At 34.2% G+C, this 19,257-nt stretch overlaps 2 protein-coding genes across 7 annotated transcripts; one reads left to right on the top strand and one right to left on the bottom strand.

Annotated features, from left to right (window-relative positions):
• Positions 1 to 2,354: 2,354 nt before the first annotated feature.
• On the bottom strand, positions 2,355 to 5,307 carry LOC107954324 (pentatricopeptide repeat-containing protein At5g01110). Its single transcript, XM_016889852.2, has 3 exons — positions 5,036 to 5,307; positions 2,696 to 4,957; positions 2,355 to 2,561 (listed from the first exon to the last, which is right to left on the bottom strand). Exon 2 carries the CDS (start codon positions 4,894 to 4,896, stop codon positions 2,758 to 2,760), a length of 2,139 nt encoding a protein of 712 aa, XP_016745341.2. The 5' UTR covers positions 4,897 to 4,957; positions 5,036 to 5,307; the 3' UTR covers positions 2,355 to 2,561; positions 2,696 to 2,757.
• A 6,808-nt stretch (positions 5,308 to 12,115) lies between these two features.
• Positions 12,116 to 16,558, top strand: LOC107954325 (bifunctional protein FolD 1, mitochondrial). Of its 6 annotated transcripts, XM_016889858.2 has the most exons (6): positions 12,116 to 12,539; positions 13,453 to 13,758; positions 14,889 to 15,200; positions 15,863 to 16,030; positions 16,117 to 16,149; positions 16,241 to 16,382. In XM_016889858.2, the coding sequence occupies exons 1-5, from the start codon at positions 12,324 to 12,326 to the stop codon at positions 16,123 to 16,125; spliced, it is 1,011 nt and encodes a 336-aa protein (XP_016745347.2). In that variant the 5' UTR covers positions 12,116 to 12,323; the 3' UTR covers positions 16,126 to 16,149; positions 16,241 to 16,382. The 6 variants fall into 6 exon arrangements, 5 of the variants coding, with proteins under 5 accessions (XP_016745347.2, XP_016745346.2, XP_016745344.2 ...); XR_001699502.2 differs by having other exon boundaries at positions 15,863 to 16,149; XM_016889857.2 differs by having other exon boundaries at positions 16,117 to 16,558.
• The last annotated feature ends 2,699 nt before the right edge of the window (positions 16,559 to 19,257 follow it).

The raw sequence follows: 19,257 nt of genomic DNA on the forward strand, positions 1-19,257 counted from the left end.
CTCATAAAAATAATTATATAACTCTAGTTGTAACATTTTTTTTATCAAAATATTGGATCTTTTAATAACATTTTTTCAAAAAAATTGTAACAACGCTTTACTGAAGATAAAAGGTGAAAAATCAAGTGAATTAAAGGTAATAGGATACCTTTCGATGTGATCTAAGTTTGCATATTTGAATAGATTTGATCTCTAAAAATAGTTTATATTGAGAAGATCTTTGTCTCTTTATTTTATACCAGAGATTATATCAAAGCTTACGTTTTAAAAGATATTGATTCATATCGATTGTACTTTAAAAAGCCATGAAATGGTTATTTAAGCGAAGACTTATTATTTTATGTATGAGATGAAAAGAACACTTATTGTGTTTAAAGTAGGGCATATTTATTTTAAGTAGCAATTAAGAAAAGTTGAAAAAAAAGTGATTATAGGAGTAAAATTGTAATTTAGTGAATAAGTTACATCTAATACATTATAATTGCTCAATTGGTAAGTGTACCAATTGGGGTCAAAATTGTACAACCAAAACTGCATACTTTATAATTTAATAATTTGGGTCTCTATCATTGCTGCAAACAATCATACATCTTGTAATAATTTTTTTATCAGTGTTTTAGAGTCAAATTTATTTATTTATTTATTTTGACATTTTATATAAAATATTTTTAAAATAGCATTTATCACTTTATCTATATTATACTCTTTTATTTATTAATATACTCTTTTATTAAATCACCACTATTATTATTTTGATAGTTTATTCCATACTTTTATATAATTTTTTAAATAAAAGTATTAAAATTAACATGTCTAGAGATTAAACTTGCGTTTAATAGATTTATAAAAAATTCTTTACCACTATACTAATAGTAATTCTTGAGTAAACTTAAAAAAAAAAACTTTTAACATGAAATATTTTTTTCACCAAATTTGTGTATGACACACATTTGTGGTTTCCACATGTATACTCGTGTGATAGGATTTCTAGTATAGATAATGACACTGATTGTATTGGTGTCACAAGTCAACTAGATATTTAACTTTTGAAAAATAGATTTTTAATGTTAAATTTTATTTTCACTAACTTGATAACTTTTTGACGTGTTATCGTAAAATGACAATACCATGATAAACAATTGGAGTGCATTTGATATTTTTAATATGTTGTGTTTATTTATTTCAATTTTCTTTTACTCACAAGTTAAACAATTATTTATTTAGTTCAATTTCCATACATATTGCATATGTGTTGTTATTATTATTAGTTTCAAACCTTACGTTTCATTTATAAACACATATGCATACACATGTGATAGAATTTCTAATATTAATATTTTTTTTTATTATGGCACCAACTCAAGATTGACGACAACACCATGATATAAAATTGTACTCATTTAGTATCTTAATTTGATGTATTCATATGTTTAAGTTTCTCTAATCTAACTTTTTTATTTTATTTTATTTTAAGATTGTACGCATTTCATGTATTATTATTAATTAGTTTCAAATCATACATTTCATTATTTATTGTATGTTATTTTTAAACACAAATTTATATTTTAAATATATAATTTTTACACGCAAATACATGTAATAGAATTTCTTATAAATAATTTTACAATTAAATTAATGTATTTGTATGGGAAGGCAACTGGTGATGAATTCCACATTTTCGACCCCCACCAAATATAAAGGGTTGAATGAGTGAGTTGCAAATTATATAAGAAAGAAAAAGATGGAATCATTTAAATGGGTTTATTTAGGCCAAAGCTTTCATTTTCAAAAAGAAATGTGCAGCTTCACACCAATATATGTCATATAAATCAACTTCTTGTCTACAAGTAGAAAATTTATTTTTAAAAATTAAGTTAAATATTTTTATGATAGTAAAAAATATAATTTCATTATTTTAATAGTTATAATTTTAAAAAGATTAAATAAAATTTTTATTATTTTTAAAGTTCAAGATATAATTTTATCATTACTAATTTAAAATTTATTTAAAATACAAAATACAAAAGAGCTCATTTGCAGAGCACCTCAAATGTGATGTGATTTTATCACAGAAAATGAGGATAATTATTCTTATCCTTAGCAAAATTTCAGGCATAAAGTCCATCACTTTAATTAATATCGTAAGCATCACAAAGAAACCAAGCGATTTGGAATTAGCTGTAGTTTTGATTTTGTTAAAATATGGTAAACATGGATTTCCATGTTTCTCAATCTTCTTTTACCACTGGGAGTTTTTGGTTTTAAAGCTTTCACACTAATTTTGTCCCCAATTTTACTTTGCTGTTGCACATATGCTATCAAAATATACAAAACAGATGCAGACACAATTTTACTTGGTTTTAAAGCTTTCGCACTAATTTTGTCCCCAATTTTCAAATGTATCAAGATTTTCACATATATCTAAACAAACAAATTTAGTTAAAAGTAATAACATGCGAATCAACCCTAGTGTGAGATTCCGATATCTGCTTCACCGCGCTTCTGGTTAATGCTTAGACCTTAAGACTTTACAATCACCAGATGGACCGTACAGCAGCAACCTATGAAGATACAAGAAAACTAGTCATAGGTGTATATATATTTGGCATATAACAAAACAGAACCAACACATAAAGACATCTCCAACCAAGAATGACTAGAGATTAAGAATTATGTAGAGACAGGAAAAACTAACCTTTGGTGTATATTTGGCACACAACAAATTAACTCAGTCCTTCAAGATATAAGAAAGGGTGACTAAAATTTATCATCAGGCACAAATCCCATTCGTACCATTTCATCATGAAACCGAAATGCCTCCTTTAAGTTGTCCTGGGTAACATGTCCATTTATGAGTGATGTGTATGTAGACCTATCAGGATCTATGCCTTTCTCAATCATCTTCCTTAATACCATTTCAGCTTCTTGCATTCTACCCTCTCTACAAAACCCACTTAGAATTACATTGTATGTAATAGCATCAGGAGAAAGCCCTTGATTCTCCATCTTGTTAATCCAGAGAAAAGCTTTGTCCATATTCTCTTCTTTGACAAATCCATTGATAAAAGTGTTATATGTGATGCTATCTGGAACAATTCCTTCTGCGGTCATCTTGGATAGAAACTTAGCAGCTCTTGATGTATCACCTGATCGACAATAGCCCTTTATGATGCTATTACAAATCACAAGAGTGGGCTTAATACCCTTCCCTACCATTTCATCCCACAACCTGAATGCCTCCGGAACATGACCAATGCTGCAAACCCCGTTTATCAAAGTTCCATAAGAAATGTGATTAGGAATAATCTTTCTAGAAATCATACCAGCCCAGAGCTGCTTGGCCTTCTCAATTTCACCTACCTTGCAAAACCCGTCAATTAAGGTGTTGTATGTCACAATGTCCGGCTTAATATTCCTTTGAGTCATTGCATCAAACAAGTTTAGAGCTTTATTCATATTTCCATCCCTACAATGTCCATGGATGAGTGTTGTGAAAGTATAAAAATCAGGAAAAACACCCCTTTCTGTCATCTCATGCAATAGATTGTCTGCTTCAGTGAGCATCTTCTCCTTGCACAACCCATTCAAAATGGTATTGTAAGTAACAACATCCATATTACATCCCTTTTCTAGCATTTCATCCCTGATCTTCAAAGCTTCCGACATCGCACGATTTCTGCAATACCCATCTATAAGAATGGTATAAATTACATTATCTGGAACCAAGCCAGCTCTCTTCATATTATTAAAATAGTCTAATGCCTGATCAAGATGTCTATTTCTACAAAATACCCCAATAAGTGAACTAAAGCTAACCAAATCCGGAACAACACCTCGATGCAACATTTCATTGAAAATGTCTTCAGCTTCTGATATATTATTTTTTCTGCAACTCTCAACAAGCAAAGTATTATAGGTAGTAGTATCAGGACTCAACCCTATCCATAGCATCTCATTTAAAACTTCTTTTGCTCTTTCAAAGTTCCCTCTCTTGCATAAACCATACACAATTGAATTATAAGTAAAAAGGCCTGGTTTCAACCCTTTATTTGACATGGATTTCATCAACCCAAAGGCTTCTTCCAAATGCCCTTCACGGCAATACGCATTAATCATTGTATTGTATGTCACAATATCAGAAAAAATTCCCTTCTCTTTCATTTCTGATAAAAGAGATTTAACACAACTGATCTTTCCATCTTTACACAAAGCATTAACCATAATATTTAATGTATACACATTTAACTCAACCCCAGCTCTAACAACTTCATTATACACTTGCCAAGCCAAATCAACCCATCCAATCTTCACTAATCCACCAAGAAGACTATTACAGGCATTAATAGAAACACAAAAACCTTTACTTCTCAAAATCATAAAGGCCTCAGATCCTTCTCTTAACTTCCTAGCTTGCACATAAGACCTAATTAACAAATCAAAAACAGAACCATTTGACCCAAAATTTCCACATGTGGAAACCAAAGACTCCACAATTTCAACACGTGAAACCCCACTTTTCCTAACCATCCTAAGAACCAAAGCCTGTGCATCAGACAACCTTCCACATCTCACAAGAACATGAATCATTGCACTTAAGGACATCGAAGAATGCTTAAAATTCGAGCAATTAAGCACAATAAAATCAACAAATCTTTTACCCAATTGCAAATTCTCACGGCAGTGCAAAAGAACCTCAACTACGATCAACGGGTTTATTCGAAATCGATAATTACGCAAAGAGTTCGCATTACCTTGCTTTAAACTGAACAGAATCTTCTCCACCATGAACGAATCCGGTTCCCCATTTGGTGGGGTTTGTAGGGTTTGTAAATTTCTAAGAAATTTGTGGGTAGGTGAAGTCTGGAGAGGGAGATTTCGAAAGAGTAGCCGTGACATGAGTGATTTTGCGTAGGTTTCAAACCTTTTGCATCAATTTTGCAAGCTGTTCAATCTGGCACTGCATAATCGAAGCTACATTAACGAAAGCAGCAAATATACGAATCAATTATACCATGTGCTTTATCAATTATCTTACAGTATAAAGCCAACAGAGCTTTGGCTTAAATTTTTTGTAGCTGAGATTGACCATTTAAGAACGGAGTCTGTGATGTCTACACGACTTGACGCTGACAAGCATATGGCAGCTATTTAGATTCATTCCGATACGATTGGAGAAGGTCGTTGCCACCGATTGAGCCAAAGGGATGTCCTCAAACAAATGTTCTTCATTTTACCCACAAGTTATGTAGAGCTCCTGATTTACCAGCTACGCCCCTATAATTTCAGGCAGTGATCAAGAATTAATTTACGACGGTATAAACTACACCCAACTCACTAAACTATTTCTAAGTTTACACTTTAATCCCTCAACTTCAAAAAGTTACAAATTGGTCACTGAATTATTGGTAAATTTATAATGTAGTTACTCAAATATTAATAAATTCACAATTCGGTCACTCCCAATATAATTTAATAATTTTCTAATTGAAACATTAAATATATTTCTCTCAACCAAATAAAAAATTTTAAATTCTATCAACTAAACTAAAAATAATAATCATTCTCAATAGTGTGTTAACTAGTATAAATATTTGGAGGAAATCAGCAAATTTGAGTAGTAATATGGGTTTTATCTTCTTCATTGATTTGGGCCTAACCATTGATATAAAAAACAATGCTTCGCAACCTTCTACGCATCATTATTTTATCTAATTAATAGCCAAAGAGATTGTCTTGTAATTAAAGACTTGTTATTTCATTTTATATTTCATCAATTCTTCTTTTCCATGTATGCATAATCACATTTTTCGCTCTTAATCTTTTTGGAAATAACTAATTTAGTCCTCTCTTTTCTTTTCAGCCCTCAAACTATTATTATTTTTTTAAATTATCCATAATTGGATGGAAAAATTAGTAGTATCGTTAATTTGCTGATGTGCATGCCACGTGGATGGCCACATGTGCTAGTTGCTGGCATATTAATTAAAATTTTCAAAAAAATTGTAAAATTTATAAAAAAATTTAAAATAAAAATATTTTTTATCTCACTTTTATTTAGTTAATTTAATAGAATATGTTGGAAAAAACATTTAAGAAAGTATGTCATTTTTTTAAATTTTATCGATCTACATTGATTTTTGGAGAGAGAAAGGAAAACATGTCCTACAGAGCACATTTTCATTGATGTAATAGTGAAAACGCATCATGTAGATGCATTTTCAAGAGAGAGAATAAAAACACGCCCTATAAGAAGTATTTTCACTTTAGTAAAATTTATTTTTTTTCTTCTTTTTTTTCCTTACGGTTGGAAATTAAAAGTTTGAAGATTTATCTTTGTGCATGTTTGAGATAGACATGGTTATAATTTTAATGAATGTTTGAATTTACAGTGGTGTCATGGAGTTGGGTAACCTACAAATTTCATATGTCATGTGAGTATGGAGTCATCAATTAGGAAGCCAAATCGCGTTGCAACTAAAGGTCCCAATTGGCGATGATTATACGGTTTGGGGTCGACGTGTAACTAGGCCTTCAAGTTTACGAATGTTATGTTGTCAAGGGATGGAGCATAAATGGGGTCGTAGTTGACAGTGGTTATGCGGACACAACAATCAGTTTTCCCTCATCAGAGGAGGATGCTTTATAAAACTCAAACAAGCGTACGAAGAAGAAAAACGTAGTGGCCTTTTAGTATAATCAAGTATTTTGTTTTGTCCATATCCACCAAAGGCAGTGACCCCCGTTATTATAACATGTGACGTAATTGGGGTGTAACAAGTTTTACTAACAAGGTCACTACCTTTGGTGGACATGAACAAGACGAATTACTTGATTATACTAGAAGACCCTTGTGTTTTTCTTCCTCTCACTTCTATGTGGATTTTATGAAGCATGCTCCTCTGACGAGGAGAAATGGTTGTCGTGTCCACATAACCATTGCCAACTAGTGCCCCAGTTATGCTCATCCTTTAAGAACATAAACTTTGTAACCTTGAAGCCCTAGTTACACTTCAACTCGAGACAATATAATCACCGCCAACTTGGACCTTGAGTTGCAAATTGATCCCGATTTCTCAAATGATGGTGCCATACTCACATGGCAGGTGAAATTTTTAGGTTACCGAGCTTCATGACATCATCGTGAACCCAAACACAATTTAAAATTATGACTATGTCTCCCTCAAAGCGAGAGAGAAATAAATCTTTAAACCCAAAAATTTCAACACACAAGAAAAAGAGAAAAAATAATTTAGAGGAGACTAAGATGTGGGTGAGTAGGGGATGAAGAATGAGCATTTATATAGGGGACGATGCGGGGTATAAAGAGGAAAAAAAATTATCTCGGGAGTAGGGGATGAAGAATGAGCATTTATATAGAGAACGTTTTCTCTCTGGCAATTTCAACCAAGCCAACTTGATTGCTTCTGAGCACTTGTAACTCGGGATTCCCAAGATAAACTTCATTGAGGAAAATGTAGAAATCATGAACTCAATGACTTCAGTGTGTCCACACAACCCAAGAGCATCAAGGGTAAAAGCTAATGACTATATGGTAACTCATGGGGTGAAAACACTAATTGTCACGCCCCATATTTTTATTTGTAATTTCATAAGTTCATGTGCAAGCAAGTTAAATAACCTAGTGCTAAATGGCTTAATTAAATTCCCTAAGATCCTATGTTCAAATCCCTTGACCCATATATTATTTTTTTTAGAATTTTTAGTATTAAAAAGGTTGGTCAACACCCCACTTGCCATCCAGCCAAAGTTGCCCAAAGGGAGAGATTCTTTCCTCCCTTAAGTTGCTCTTTTTTCCTCCAATAGCCCATATTTTCCTCCTTATGTTCCCTCACCTTCCTTTACTTTCCCTTGAACCACTCCTTTCTACTTTTTCCCTCTCCCCCATTGACCTTGTCGTCCCATGCACTTAGACACCCAAAATTCTCATTTACTTTTCATTTCAACTTTCTCTCCTCTCTTTTCTCTCTTTTCCTCCTCCTTTAACCACTATTTCTTTTACTTTTTACCACCAAATCACCACTATTAGCCATAACATTCTAATCAAAACACCATTATAACGCCACAAAAACTCACCTCTCTTCCACGTCTCCTCCACACCTCATCATCGCTACACCACTACCGCATTACTGTCGTGCTGCCATCATTAGTATGTCATCATTAGTATGAGTCCTTAACAATGAATGACCTCCCTAAGATGTGATAAGTGGTCAGACCTTGTAACTGAGTAGATTAGTATGTCATCAAAGAACACTACAATGGATTTCCTTAGGAAGGGCTTAAACACAACATTTATTTATTAGAGCTTGAAAGCTTGATGGGGAATTCGTGAGGCCAAAGGGCATAACGAGGAATTCATAGTGGCTTTCATGTGTTCGAAAGGAGACTTTATGAATGTCTTGTTCCCACATTTGAATTTGAAGGTAGTCAGACCTTAAATCCAACCTGAAGAAAAATTTGGCCTATTCAAGCTCATCCAATAACTTTTTTATCACTGGAATGGGAAATTTATCCTTGATGGTAAGTTGGTTAAGCCATCTACAGTCAACACAAAGCCTCCAGCTCCTATCTTTCTTCTTGGCCATGACAATAAGATAAGCAAATGAGCTGTTATTGTCTCAAATGACTCTTGCTTGTAACATCTCTTGGATTAGCCATTCTGCCTCATTCTTCTGAACTGTTGGATAATGATGTGGTCAAATATTCACCACCAAGTTCTTGTCCTTGAAAGGAATTCTATGATCTTGCAAACGAGAGAGAGGTAGGCCACTAAGTGCCTAAAATACATTAGCATACTCTGCAAGGAGCTGCTGCAGTTCTAGATTAGGAGCCTTGGCAATTGTCGCTAATGTAGCTTGATTGCTTGAAGTCATGACTTCGAAACAAGGTCCTAATTCATGCCCCACCAAAAAAACACTTTGAAGATTGTGTAGTAGACATGATTTGAATGACACCAGGTATGATTCGTTGAAGAGTGAATGGTTGTCCTTAGTAGGAAAATTACATTGTCAATGAAGCAAAGTTCCAAACTATAGATCCCAATGATAACAACCACTGAATCCCTAATACAATATCACATCCCTTCAATGCAACACCATAAAATCGATGGCAAATTAGTTGCCTTGAGCTTTCCAAGAGACCACTTTATAAAGCTTATAGGTGGAAAAATTGCCCCCATCAGCAATGGTGACCTTCAGTATGCAGTAATGCTCTACAGGCAGAAACAACTTCCTCACCAGCTTGACTAGGGGTGTTCATTTGGTTAACCGACCCGAAATTACTATAACCGAATTAACCGACCTTCCAAAAATTTTAACCGTTAACAGAACCGATTTTTTTTAAAAAAAATTAACCGAACCGAAATTTTTTCGGTTAATAAGGTCAGTTAACCGAATTAACCGAAAATTATGTATTTTTTATTTTTGGTTAAAAATTACCCGAATTACCCGAATTAACCGAATTAACCAAATTAACCAAATTACCGAAAAATACCCGAATTACCCAAAATTTTTTTATTTTTTATTTTTAAAATTTAAAAAATTTATAAATTATTAAAGTAAATTGGGTTTTAGACTTTAGTAAATTGGGTTGTCTTTTAGTTTTAGTTTTATTGGATTGGGTAATTGGGTAAACTTTAGTTTTAGTTTTATTGGGTTGGGTAATTGGGTTGGGTAATTGAGTTTGAGCTGGGTTGAATAATTTTATTTATTAATTTTTTCGGTTAACCGAAAATTTTCGGTTAACCGACAGGTTTCGAACCGAATTAACCGTTAACCGAAAAATCATAAAAAAATTAACCGACCCCTGACCGATTAACCGAATTCGGTCGGTTAACCGAATTTTTTCGGTTTTACCCGAATTATGCACACCCCTAAGCTTGACATCAACAAAATTATGGGTTATGACTAAGTTGGCTAGAATAATTACCCAAGTGTTACCGATATGAGTTGCAATCTTCATAGTGTTATGACCTTGAGATCGTTAGATCTCATGTAATGACAAAATACGAGGTTTGATGGCCTCTCCCTCTTGTTCTGTGTCTTCAAAATGCTTTTAGCATTCCTGGAATTCTTCCCCATTACCTTTAGTATAAAGATCCATCAATAACTGGTACAATTGAGATTTCATACACTTATGGCCATGACTATATTTGGCTGTACACCAAAAATATAACCCCATTTTTTATCTTCCATATCAACTTGGGATATGGCTCTATTAGCAGCCTTATGACTATTTACACTAAGATGAGATCCATTGCGAACTGGAGTGAAATTCGAGATAGGGCCAATTTTTGTGGTGTGAAACAAGGTTGAGGAATGAGGATGTCCTCCAATGCCCACTAGTATTTCTTTTGAGAATTAAACAATATGTTCTCAACTTGCCTAGTAAACAAAAACCCCTCTACCAGTGTATTAGGTTTGAACAATTGTAAGTATTACCTAATTTCCAAATTCAAATTACTGACGAAATTGCTTAAGACATAAGTTTTAGGTAATTGAAGTTGATTAAGAAGACTTACAAAGTCATTGTGGAATTGGTCAACTAAGTCATCTTACTTTAGGGAAACCAGTTCAGCTATGGGATCTTGAAAGGAACTAGAGCCAAATCTCTCACTCATGTTACGAGCATAACAGTCTCATGTTAACAAATGAAACCCTCCCTATTTCTGAGTATAGAAATAGTGCCAATCGAGTGCCTTCCCCTCCAAACGAAGCATCACAGTCCTCACTTTGGGACTATCAATAATACCTCCAGCCTCAAAGTATTGCTCCAGCTTGGACCACTACCCCGGAAATCGAAGCCATCAAACTTAATACACTCAAGTTTATAAGAACATAGAGTCCTCTCATTATTGCTCGAGCGTGAGGGAATACTCATACATCCCAAATCCATCACAGGAGAAACAATCAATGTTTCTTTGGGAAGAAAACCAGGTGGAGGGCCACCTAAAATGCTCTTCCATTTATCCTCTTGAGCCCCAACAATAGGAATAGAAGGCAGATTACCCAAATATTGTTCAAACAAGTTTTGCAACTCATATTTTATCTCACCATGGGAGTCATCTCTAAGCTCCGTTAGACGAGTGTTGAGCTTGGCGTCCCACTGAAATAACTCGATCTGAAGTTGGGTAACTTCCTATTGTAGATGACCAACCTCTTTCTGAAGATGTATTGTAACTCTATCACTAGCCATGGAGGATCAGTAGACTCTAATACCCTTGATATGGTAAATTTAGAAGAGAGAATGAAATCAAGAAGAAAGAAGAAGAAGAAGAAAATTTTCATTCACGAATTGCATAACCGTTTCCATTTTTTCTCCTCTGCTTAAAATGGAACAGTTACAAGTTGGTTATGAAATTTGTTATTCTACAACTATAATCACCTTAAACATTAAAAAAAATATACCCAAAATGCATTGTTTTATTTACTATCTTTTTCCAAAACGCAACGCCCCAACGACTTGAACAGAATGATTCCTCCCATAACAAAATAAACAACGACGATGAAGAAGGCTGGAAGAGTTGCCAATTTGGATTGAGTAGGTTTACCTATTTTTGATCTATTCTTCAGCATCTTCTTAGTTTATTATATACATTTTTAAATTGTTTGGATAATTCTTGTTTAATTTTATTATTCAGTTGTTGAATTTAGTTGAGTAGAAGCACTCAAGTCGCAAATGAAGGAAAATAAATCATAGGAAATAGATAGTTTGAGATTTTCTTTCGGGGATGTATATATTATGTAGAAATGAGGGAGCTTTCGTAATAATCAATTATTTTGAATTAGATTGGTCTTATCGGTCGAATTGGTTAGATCGAGAATAGATTAAAATATCAATCTAAAAAATTATTTTGAATCGGATGGACCGAGAATTAATATGAATAGATTAAACTAGTTGAAAGCAATTAAACCAAATTCTTATTTTTTATATTTAAATTTTTAATAATTTTTAATTTAATTTGTTACACTAATCGATGATCTGACGGGTTTAAACATGGTACGGTTCTAAAAAACTTGGTAATAACCCGTTACTTTTATTGTGAAGGAACTGTGATTTTGAAAATTATAACTGCCAATAGAAAAGGATATTTTGGTTGGAATTTTGGCAAAAGGAGTTGATTTGACAGGTGGCGTTATTGTATTGGGCTGGCGTAGTATCGTGTGTAGGAGGCTGTTACCGACTGAGGATTTGTAAACGCATCAAATTTCAGGTGCGAGAGGGAGTCGATTGTGTCATTGGTGAGTCGGTGCCGAATGGAGGCAATTGAAGCAAGAACCATATGGTTGTAGGATTGGGCAGGTGGTATGTACAGGAAGATTTTGATGAGGATGAGGATGAGGATGATGAATGCAACTCGGAAGGTGGTAGTAGGATGGGCGAAAGAATATAAAAGATATTTATCCACCACCACCACGAACCAAATATTACTGTCTCCACCTCTTGTCTCTGTCGACCTTCCAGAAATTTGGGGTTCCACTTCCACCCTCTATCATCACCATCCCTCCCAAAGTCCTGTATCTGTAAGTGTTTGTTTTACTCTCTCTTTTTAATAAGATTTTTAATTCTTATTATGCACTTTAGTTTGTTCTTTTATTTTGATAATTGGATGGTGCCAAGCCATATCTAACTACTTACTCTAGTTTGTTTCCACTGACTTTACCTCTTTTCATGGATGCCATGACATTAGTTGCTCTTTTGCTTAAATACACGTATTTTTGCACTTATCTTTTAAGGTTAATTACAACTTAGACGGCCGTGTGAAAGTTCTAGCAAAAATGATTATTCCAACTTTGTGCTGCATTATTTATAGAGGAATGCTCCTTCCCTATTTGCCTTTTGTGTAAGTGATGCTAGACTGCTTGGTGGAGAGCTAGGGTTTGTGATATTTTCCAATATAAATTGTTCTAATTCTTGATAAAAATATGAAGTGATGAGAATGCCTAAGATTCACACTTGGGATAGAAAGAAAGAAAACCTAAGCATCGGACGAGACTTCCTTAGGAGTCCCACCTTATGTCTATTGCATCATACAATCACAATAGCACTAATGCTGAAAATTTCTCATCATAACTTGCTATGTTACTTGGAGTTGGATATGTATATAGCTTGGTTATGGTTAGATTTTTCTCTGTTTTTCCATATATTTGGAGGATCCTTTGGAGGCCATATCCCCATATCCATGTGTTAGACATGGGTACTTCAAGAAGAATGAAGAGTCCAAGCAACATAGGTAACTTGTATGAGGAAAACCAAACTAAGATACTAAACCCTCATATAAATGTAAAATTCCAAACATAACTTGACATGTATATATTATTGAACTTAAATACAACAAAGTAACAGAATAAAGTCTCAAGTAAGTTAATGCCTCAATTGGCTTGTATGCGTTCTTCACATGCTTGATTAGTAATATTCACCATTGTACATGTGCAGCACGCAAAAATAATTAATGGAAAGTCTATTGCTGAGGAAATCACATCAAGAGTAGCCTCTAACGTAAAAAGGATGAAAGAGTCCATTGGCAAAGTTCCTGGTTTGGCTGTAATTTTGGTGGGCCAAAGAAGGGACTCATTGACTTATGTTCGTAACAAGATAAAAGCTTGTGAAGAAGCTGGAATCAAATCTGTGGTGGCAGAATTTCCTGACTCTTGTGCTGAAGAGGATATTATGACTTCCTTGTCAAAGTTTAATGAGGATCCCTCAGTTCATGGTATCCTTGTGCAGCTTCCTTTGCCAGAGGTAATCCTGCAGTTGGGATCTCAATTGTGGCCCTGCTTTTCCTAGCTAATGGTAAAGAATGCTAGAACTGGAATAGTTGTCAAGCCTAAACAAAGGCACATGAATTTCTATGATTTTATGGCCTAATGTAGTAGATATAAATGTACCTTGAGATCATCAATTTGCAAGTACCCAGAATCTTTGACAAATCCCATTTCCAATCAAATGGTGTCCTTTCTTCATTAAAATGTAGTGAATGCTCTTGATATTTCAAACTATAAGAACAAGTTCTCTAGCATTTTAAAGGCATAAGATTAATCCCAGCATGGTGAGGCAATATCTTTTATTCAACTTTGTTTCTAATAGCCTGATGAATTAATTTTGTTTCGAAACATCTATTAGTCACTAGACAATATGAACCTTTTTCCAGCTAGTTATCTTGATTGAGTTTTCAGAAGTTTATGTGTTGTAGATGTTGGTTTTTGTTTTCTTGCAGTCCTTTGTATGTTTTGTAGCTAATACTTTCAGATTCTGCCCCATAAGATTAATCCCAGCATGATGAGGCAACATCTTTTGATTGATCACATACTAGGATTTTGTTTTCATTGTCATGGTATGGGGCAAATTAAGGGATTTTCCCTTGGCGTTCCCTTGGGCACTTCAGTAACTCCATAGACCGCTTTTAGCTCATTATGTCACCCTACATCTCTTGCTACAGTGCCATCTAGGGCAGACTGTTTGCCCATGACACACCTATTTTAAAATCATTGACTGCATGAATGCTATAGCCTAATCTCGTTGATGGGGTATCCTCCTAATATAGCCCAAAGTTTCTCCCTGTCCCTTTGATACGTGCCTTCTAGTCTACTGTCAGTTACTGGTACTGCTCCTGGAGGTACCTTTCTCTTGTAGCATATGTATCGCTTGAGTGTGCACCACTTCTCCTGGAAGATACAATCTAGATCTGGGTGTTCCTTTTTCCCCTTTTTTCCAATATGCAACACAGCTAGTATATAAGGAATTATCTAATCCTCTCCTGGAAGAGAAAATCTAGATTTGGGTGTTCTTTTTTCCCCTTTTTTTTCCATTATGCAACACAGCCAGTATATAAAGAATTATCTAATCCTCATCTTTGTCATGGCCTTATTCAGTTGGAATACTATCTTGAATTTTACAAGAGAACCCTCTATGTTCTGCAAATGACTTGTAAAAGTTTCCTGGTACAGCATTTGGATGAGGAGAAGATTTTGAATCTGGTGAGTTTAGAAAAAGACGTGGATGGCTTCCATCCAATAAATATGGGGAATCTCTCCATGAGAGGAAGGGAACCGCTCTTTGTTCCCTGCACACCTAAAGGTTGCCTTGAGTTATTGCTTCGATCTGGCGTGGAAATAGTGGGAAAGAAGGCAGTAGTGATTGGGAGAAGCAACATTGTAGGATTGCCTATAGCATTACTACTGCAGGTAATAATGTATTTTATGCTTACATTACATATGTTTCATAAATATATGAAGAGGTAAAAGGAAGTTGATATGATATGAATGTATCGGGCAGTAATCCCTATTTGAGTGGCTTAGTAAGCATCTTTCCTCATGGTCTTTGTTTCAGCATATGAGTAAACTGTCTTTCTATCACTTAGAAACTCACTTTTCTTGTTATCTCCATCCTCTCTCCCTCAAGGCAACACCTTTTATCTCAAGGCAACACCTTTTATGCTGAAATTGGGATTTCCTTTCTCTTTTTTTTTTTTTTACTCCTAAATTTATTTGTTTGCCTTGCTTTTCTTTCGTTGATATTACTTTGTTGTTATCTTAGAATGGTCAGGGATCGATCTATGTATTAACTAGATACGTAGTATCCACTACTTGAGCAATAAATAAAAATAGTTTTGACCAATGAGAAGATAAAATAGATCTTTATATTCTATATTCACACATTTCTCCAGTGTCCATGTTGATGATATGTGTAAATCTTTATATTCCAAAAGTTTATTGAGAATATTTGTATTTTAATTCTTTCTAAGTTATTTTCCTATAATTCTCATAGGTTTAAGAACTGGTTCTGTTTAACTGTATCCACTTGTTATCTTACTAAGTAAGCATATTTTACTGAAATTGTTGGGCAGAGGCACCATGCAACCGTCACCATAGTACATGCTTGCACGAAGAATCCCGAAAGGATCACATGCGAAGCTGACATAGTAGTCACAGCAGCTGGGGTACCTAGTCTGATTCGTAGCAGTTGGCTGAAGCCGGGTGCAGTTGTTATTGATGTTGGGACTTGTCCAGTTGAGGTAAAATTGCTACTGTTTCATTGATTTGCTTTACGTTAATCCGCTTTCATTGCAGAAACTGAATGGAAAAACTTTGGGGAAAGTAGGTTGATTAGGAAACTATAGCGTAAACTCATAAAGTAGGTTCTACGACATTCATTGTCCATTCCAATGGTTATGATATCACATAAAGATGTAGACTTAAGAGTGATTGGTGGATGAGGACTGCAGGATCCCAGCGCAGAGTATGGATACCGTCTTGTAGGAGATGTATGCTATGAAGAAGCATTGAGTATAGCATCTGCAGTGACTCCAGTACCCGGAGGAGTTGGACCAATGACAATTGCCATGCTTCTGTGCAACACTCTTGATTCTGCCAAATGGCTGTATGGCTTTACGTGACCAGCAGCTCTCATTATGAATGGCTCGCAATTTATTTAATATCTACAAAGCTTTAGCTTGGTTGTATTTTACGGTTTCTTCTCATCATTTTTGCAGTCCCCATCTTACCTTAACAATCAACTAGGGAGTACGGACTTTTTTGTCTCATTATTTATTCTTTTTGCTTTCATTTTCTAAATAATTGGTAAATTGCAAAAGCAAATTATTAGGAAACAAAATCACTTATTTACATGATTTCTCAAGTAGTATTATGATTATATATACCTATTAAAAATAACTTGCCACCATTAACACAATTAGAGCTTCTCTAATGTCGTAATTTTGTACTATTGACTTTGGTTTTTCTACTTTAATTGTTTAACCTTTTTTAATTTTATTTTATTTTTGATAAATTGATGAAATTAAAAAAAATTGAAATGAAATGAAACAACCCAAAGTGGAAATTTTATATATTTACTTTTATGTGAATTATATTTAAAATATTATACTAGTTGTGCACAAGTTGGGAGTTAGTTTAGTTAGACTAGTTGTGTTGGAATAAATGTGATGATCTTTAGATATTGAATGCAACTATACATGTTAAATAGGTGTGCATTAGATTGATATATGCTAAAATGGTTATTGCATCGGTAACTGTTGATTTGTTACTTAGTTTAAGTAGTTAAAGTATGTATTTAGTTAGTTCAAGCTATCTATTTACTGATATTGGAATGAGATATATGAAATGTCATGAACTAAAGATGTTGATTATGTTTTTACATATCAATTGGATGTGTTTTAGCTTGGTATACCTTTGGAATAAGTTAGGCAGTACTTTGGTATCATTTAATTGTTGGAAAGTTCGCATTTTTGACATTTTGGCAGGATGGTCTTGAGACACATTGGTCATGTCTCGAGATAGTATGATAAAAAATGACTAAATGGTATATTTTTGGAAAGGGGTCTCGAGATTGTATGAACATGCCTCGAGACATGGTCTGTAGAATCTCGAGACAAAAAATCCTATTGTCTTGGTACAAGCCAACCTCAAACCTAAAATATATTTTTCCTCGTTTTAGGTTTCGTGACAAGAACCCTTTAATCTCAAGACATTTAAACATCGAAGCTAAAGGTCGAAAACAGAGGAATTATATCTCGAGATCTATCTCAAGACACATTATTAAATTTGGTAACTTGAGTTTGGATTTGAATCTTAACTCCGTAATTGACCTCGTTTAATTCTGAAACATTTTATGTGAGATATTTGTTATGATTTAATTATGTTTGTTCATAAAATTATGTATGGAATTTGATATAACTGAATGTCAATATTATTGTTGAATTAATTGGAAATAGCCTGAGTTGCTTTGACAATATAATGTGACGTCATGTATTCGGATCCGACGACCAGATCAAGTATAAGGCGTCACATCAACACTAGCGGTCTTGCTCAAGTTGCTACTGAAATTCCTATTGCAATTGAATTTACTTTTGCAAATTACAGAGCTATTTTAAAGCTGAAAGACCCATGCGGGTTGGCATTTGGGTTTGGGGTTTGGTGTCCCCTATTAGGAAGGGGTATCTGAGGTATGGACTGTAATATCCCAGTGAATGGATGCATTAGGGATCATACTGTTGTGGTGTGAAAGGACTGTGAGGATCTTTATATTGCAGGGTGAAGTTCTGTCCAATTTGGTTTTGGTAACCTTTGTAGTTTGTAAGTTTTGATTGTTTGAAAAGTTCGAGAAGTTCTAAGGGTTGGTAAATTTTGGTTCGTTGAGATAATTGTTGTTGTTTTTAGGATACGCCACCATTCTTGATTCTAAAGGTCGGGAGTGAGTCTATACTCATCGAACCAATTGTTAATACCAAATAAGGGTTACGGTGGTTGGTGACAGTTCACCTAGTAGGCGGAGAGCCTTAAAAGGTGTTATGAGTTCTTAGGTAAAAGAAAGGTAGTTGGAGGAGGTCCTGGACTTGTGGGTCTTATAAAGGGGCACCGTTGGTCCTTCCTAAGGCATCTTGTGCCCTATTCTCGTTGGTCTTGTATTTTCTAAAGCTCAACCGATCTACTGACATCCTTTCCCCCCAAGCATGGATTATTTTGTCAGGACAATAGGTAAATGTGGTGTACGGATTACAGATGTGTCATCCCTATCAAGACCATGAGCCTTTAAGTGTGTGTTTATCTTATAGTGGGTTTGTAAGGTTGAAGGTCCTTAGGTCCTCGCCAATAAAATCTAGTTCCTCATAAGTAATCTTAGATCAAAATTATTTTCATGATGACAGAAGATTGCTAGGCGAGCTTCTAATGAGCTCACAAGGTATAGGTATAACAATACTAATATTGTAATTACTATTATTAGCTTCAAGTAATCTAAATGTTGCATTTTTTGAGCATATAATGCCACTTATAGTATAACTTTTTAAAGCTAATCAAAATACTATTTGATCATTTATAAATCATACATAATCATATATTAATATATTAATATAAAGAGAAGGTTTGAGCCATTTAATGCACAATGGCACCATAACATAATTTAAACTAGACTTGTTTATAGGTTGGGTTACTTGTCCAGGCCTGAAGGCCTATTCGAAATTTGAAAGAGTTTATATAAAAATATTATGCTCGAAAAATGGGTTTGATCAAAAAAATTAGGCTCGTTTAAAATATGGGTCGAGCTCGAGCTTGAACATTTAAGGCCCAAGCTTGGCTCGACCCATTTTTAAGTTTATAATACCTTATATTATGTTATCTTTATATATTATGTAATTTATAACACATTAAAAAATGAACATTAAAATTTTCAATATGTAATTTATACCTTAAATTATAACACTTCTACTAAATATGTAATACTACT

This window comes from Gossypium hirsutum, chromosome D07 (assembly GCF_007990345.1).
Source record: "Gossypium hirsutum isolate 1008001.06 chromosome D07, Gossypium_hirsutum_v2.1, whole genome shotgun sequence".
Lineage (NCBI taxonomy): Eukaryota > Viridiplantae > Streptophyta > Magnoliopsida > Malvales > Malvaceae > Gossypium > Gossypium hirsutum.

Bases quoted from the DNA above. Each gene is read 5' to 3' on its own strand.
- LOC107954324 (XM_016889852.2), bottom strand. From the start codon at position 4,896: ATGTCACGGCTACTCTTTCGAAATCTCCCTCTCCAGACTTCACCTACC.
- LOC107954325 (XM_016889855.2), top strand. From the start codon at position 12,324: ATGTACAGGAAGATTTTGATGAGGATGAGGATGAGGATGATGAATGCA. The intron at 13,759-14,888 runs GTAATCCTGCAG...GGCCTTATTCAG, and splicing joins TGCAGCTTCCTTTGCCAGAG to TTGGAATACTATCTTGAATT. The intron at 16,031-16,240 runs GTAAAATTGCTA...TGAGGACTGCAG, and splicing joins TTGGGACTTGTCCAGTTGAG to GATCCCAGCGCAGAGTATGG.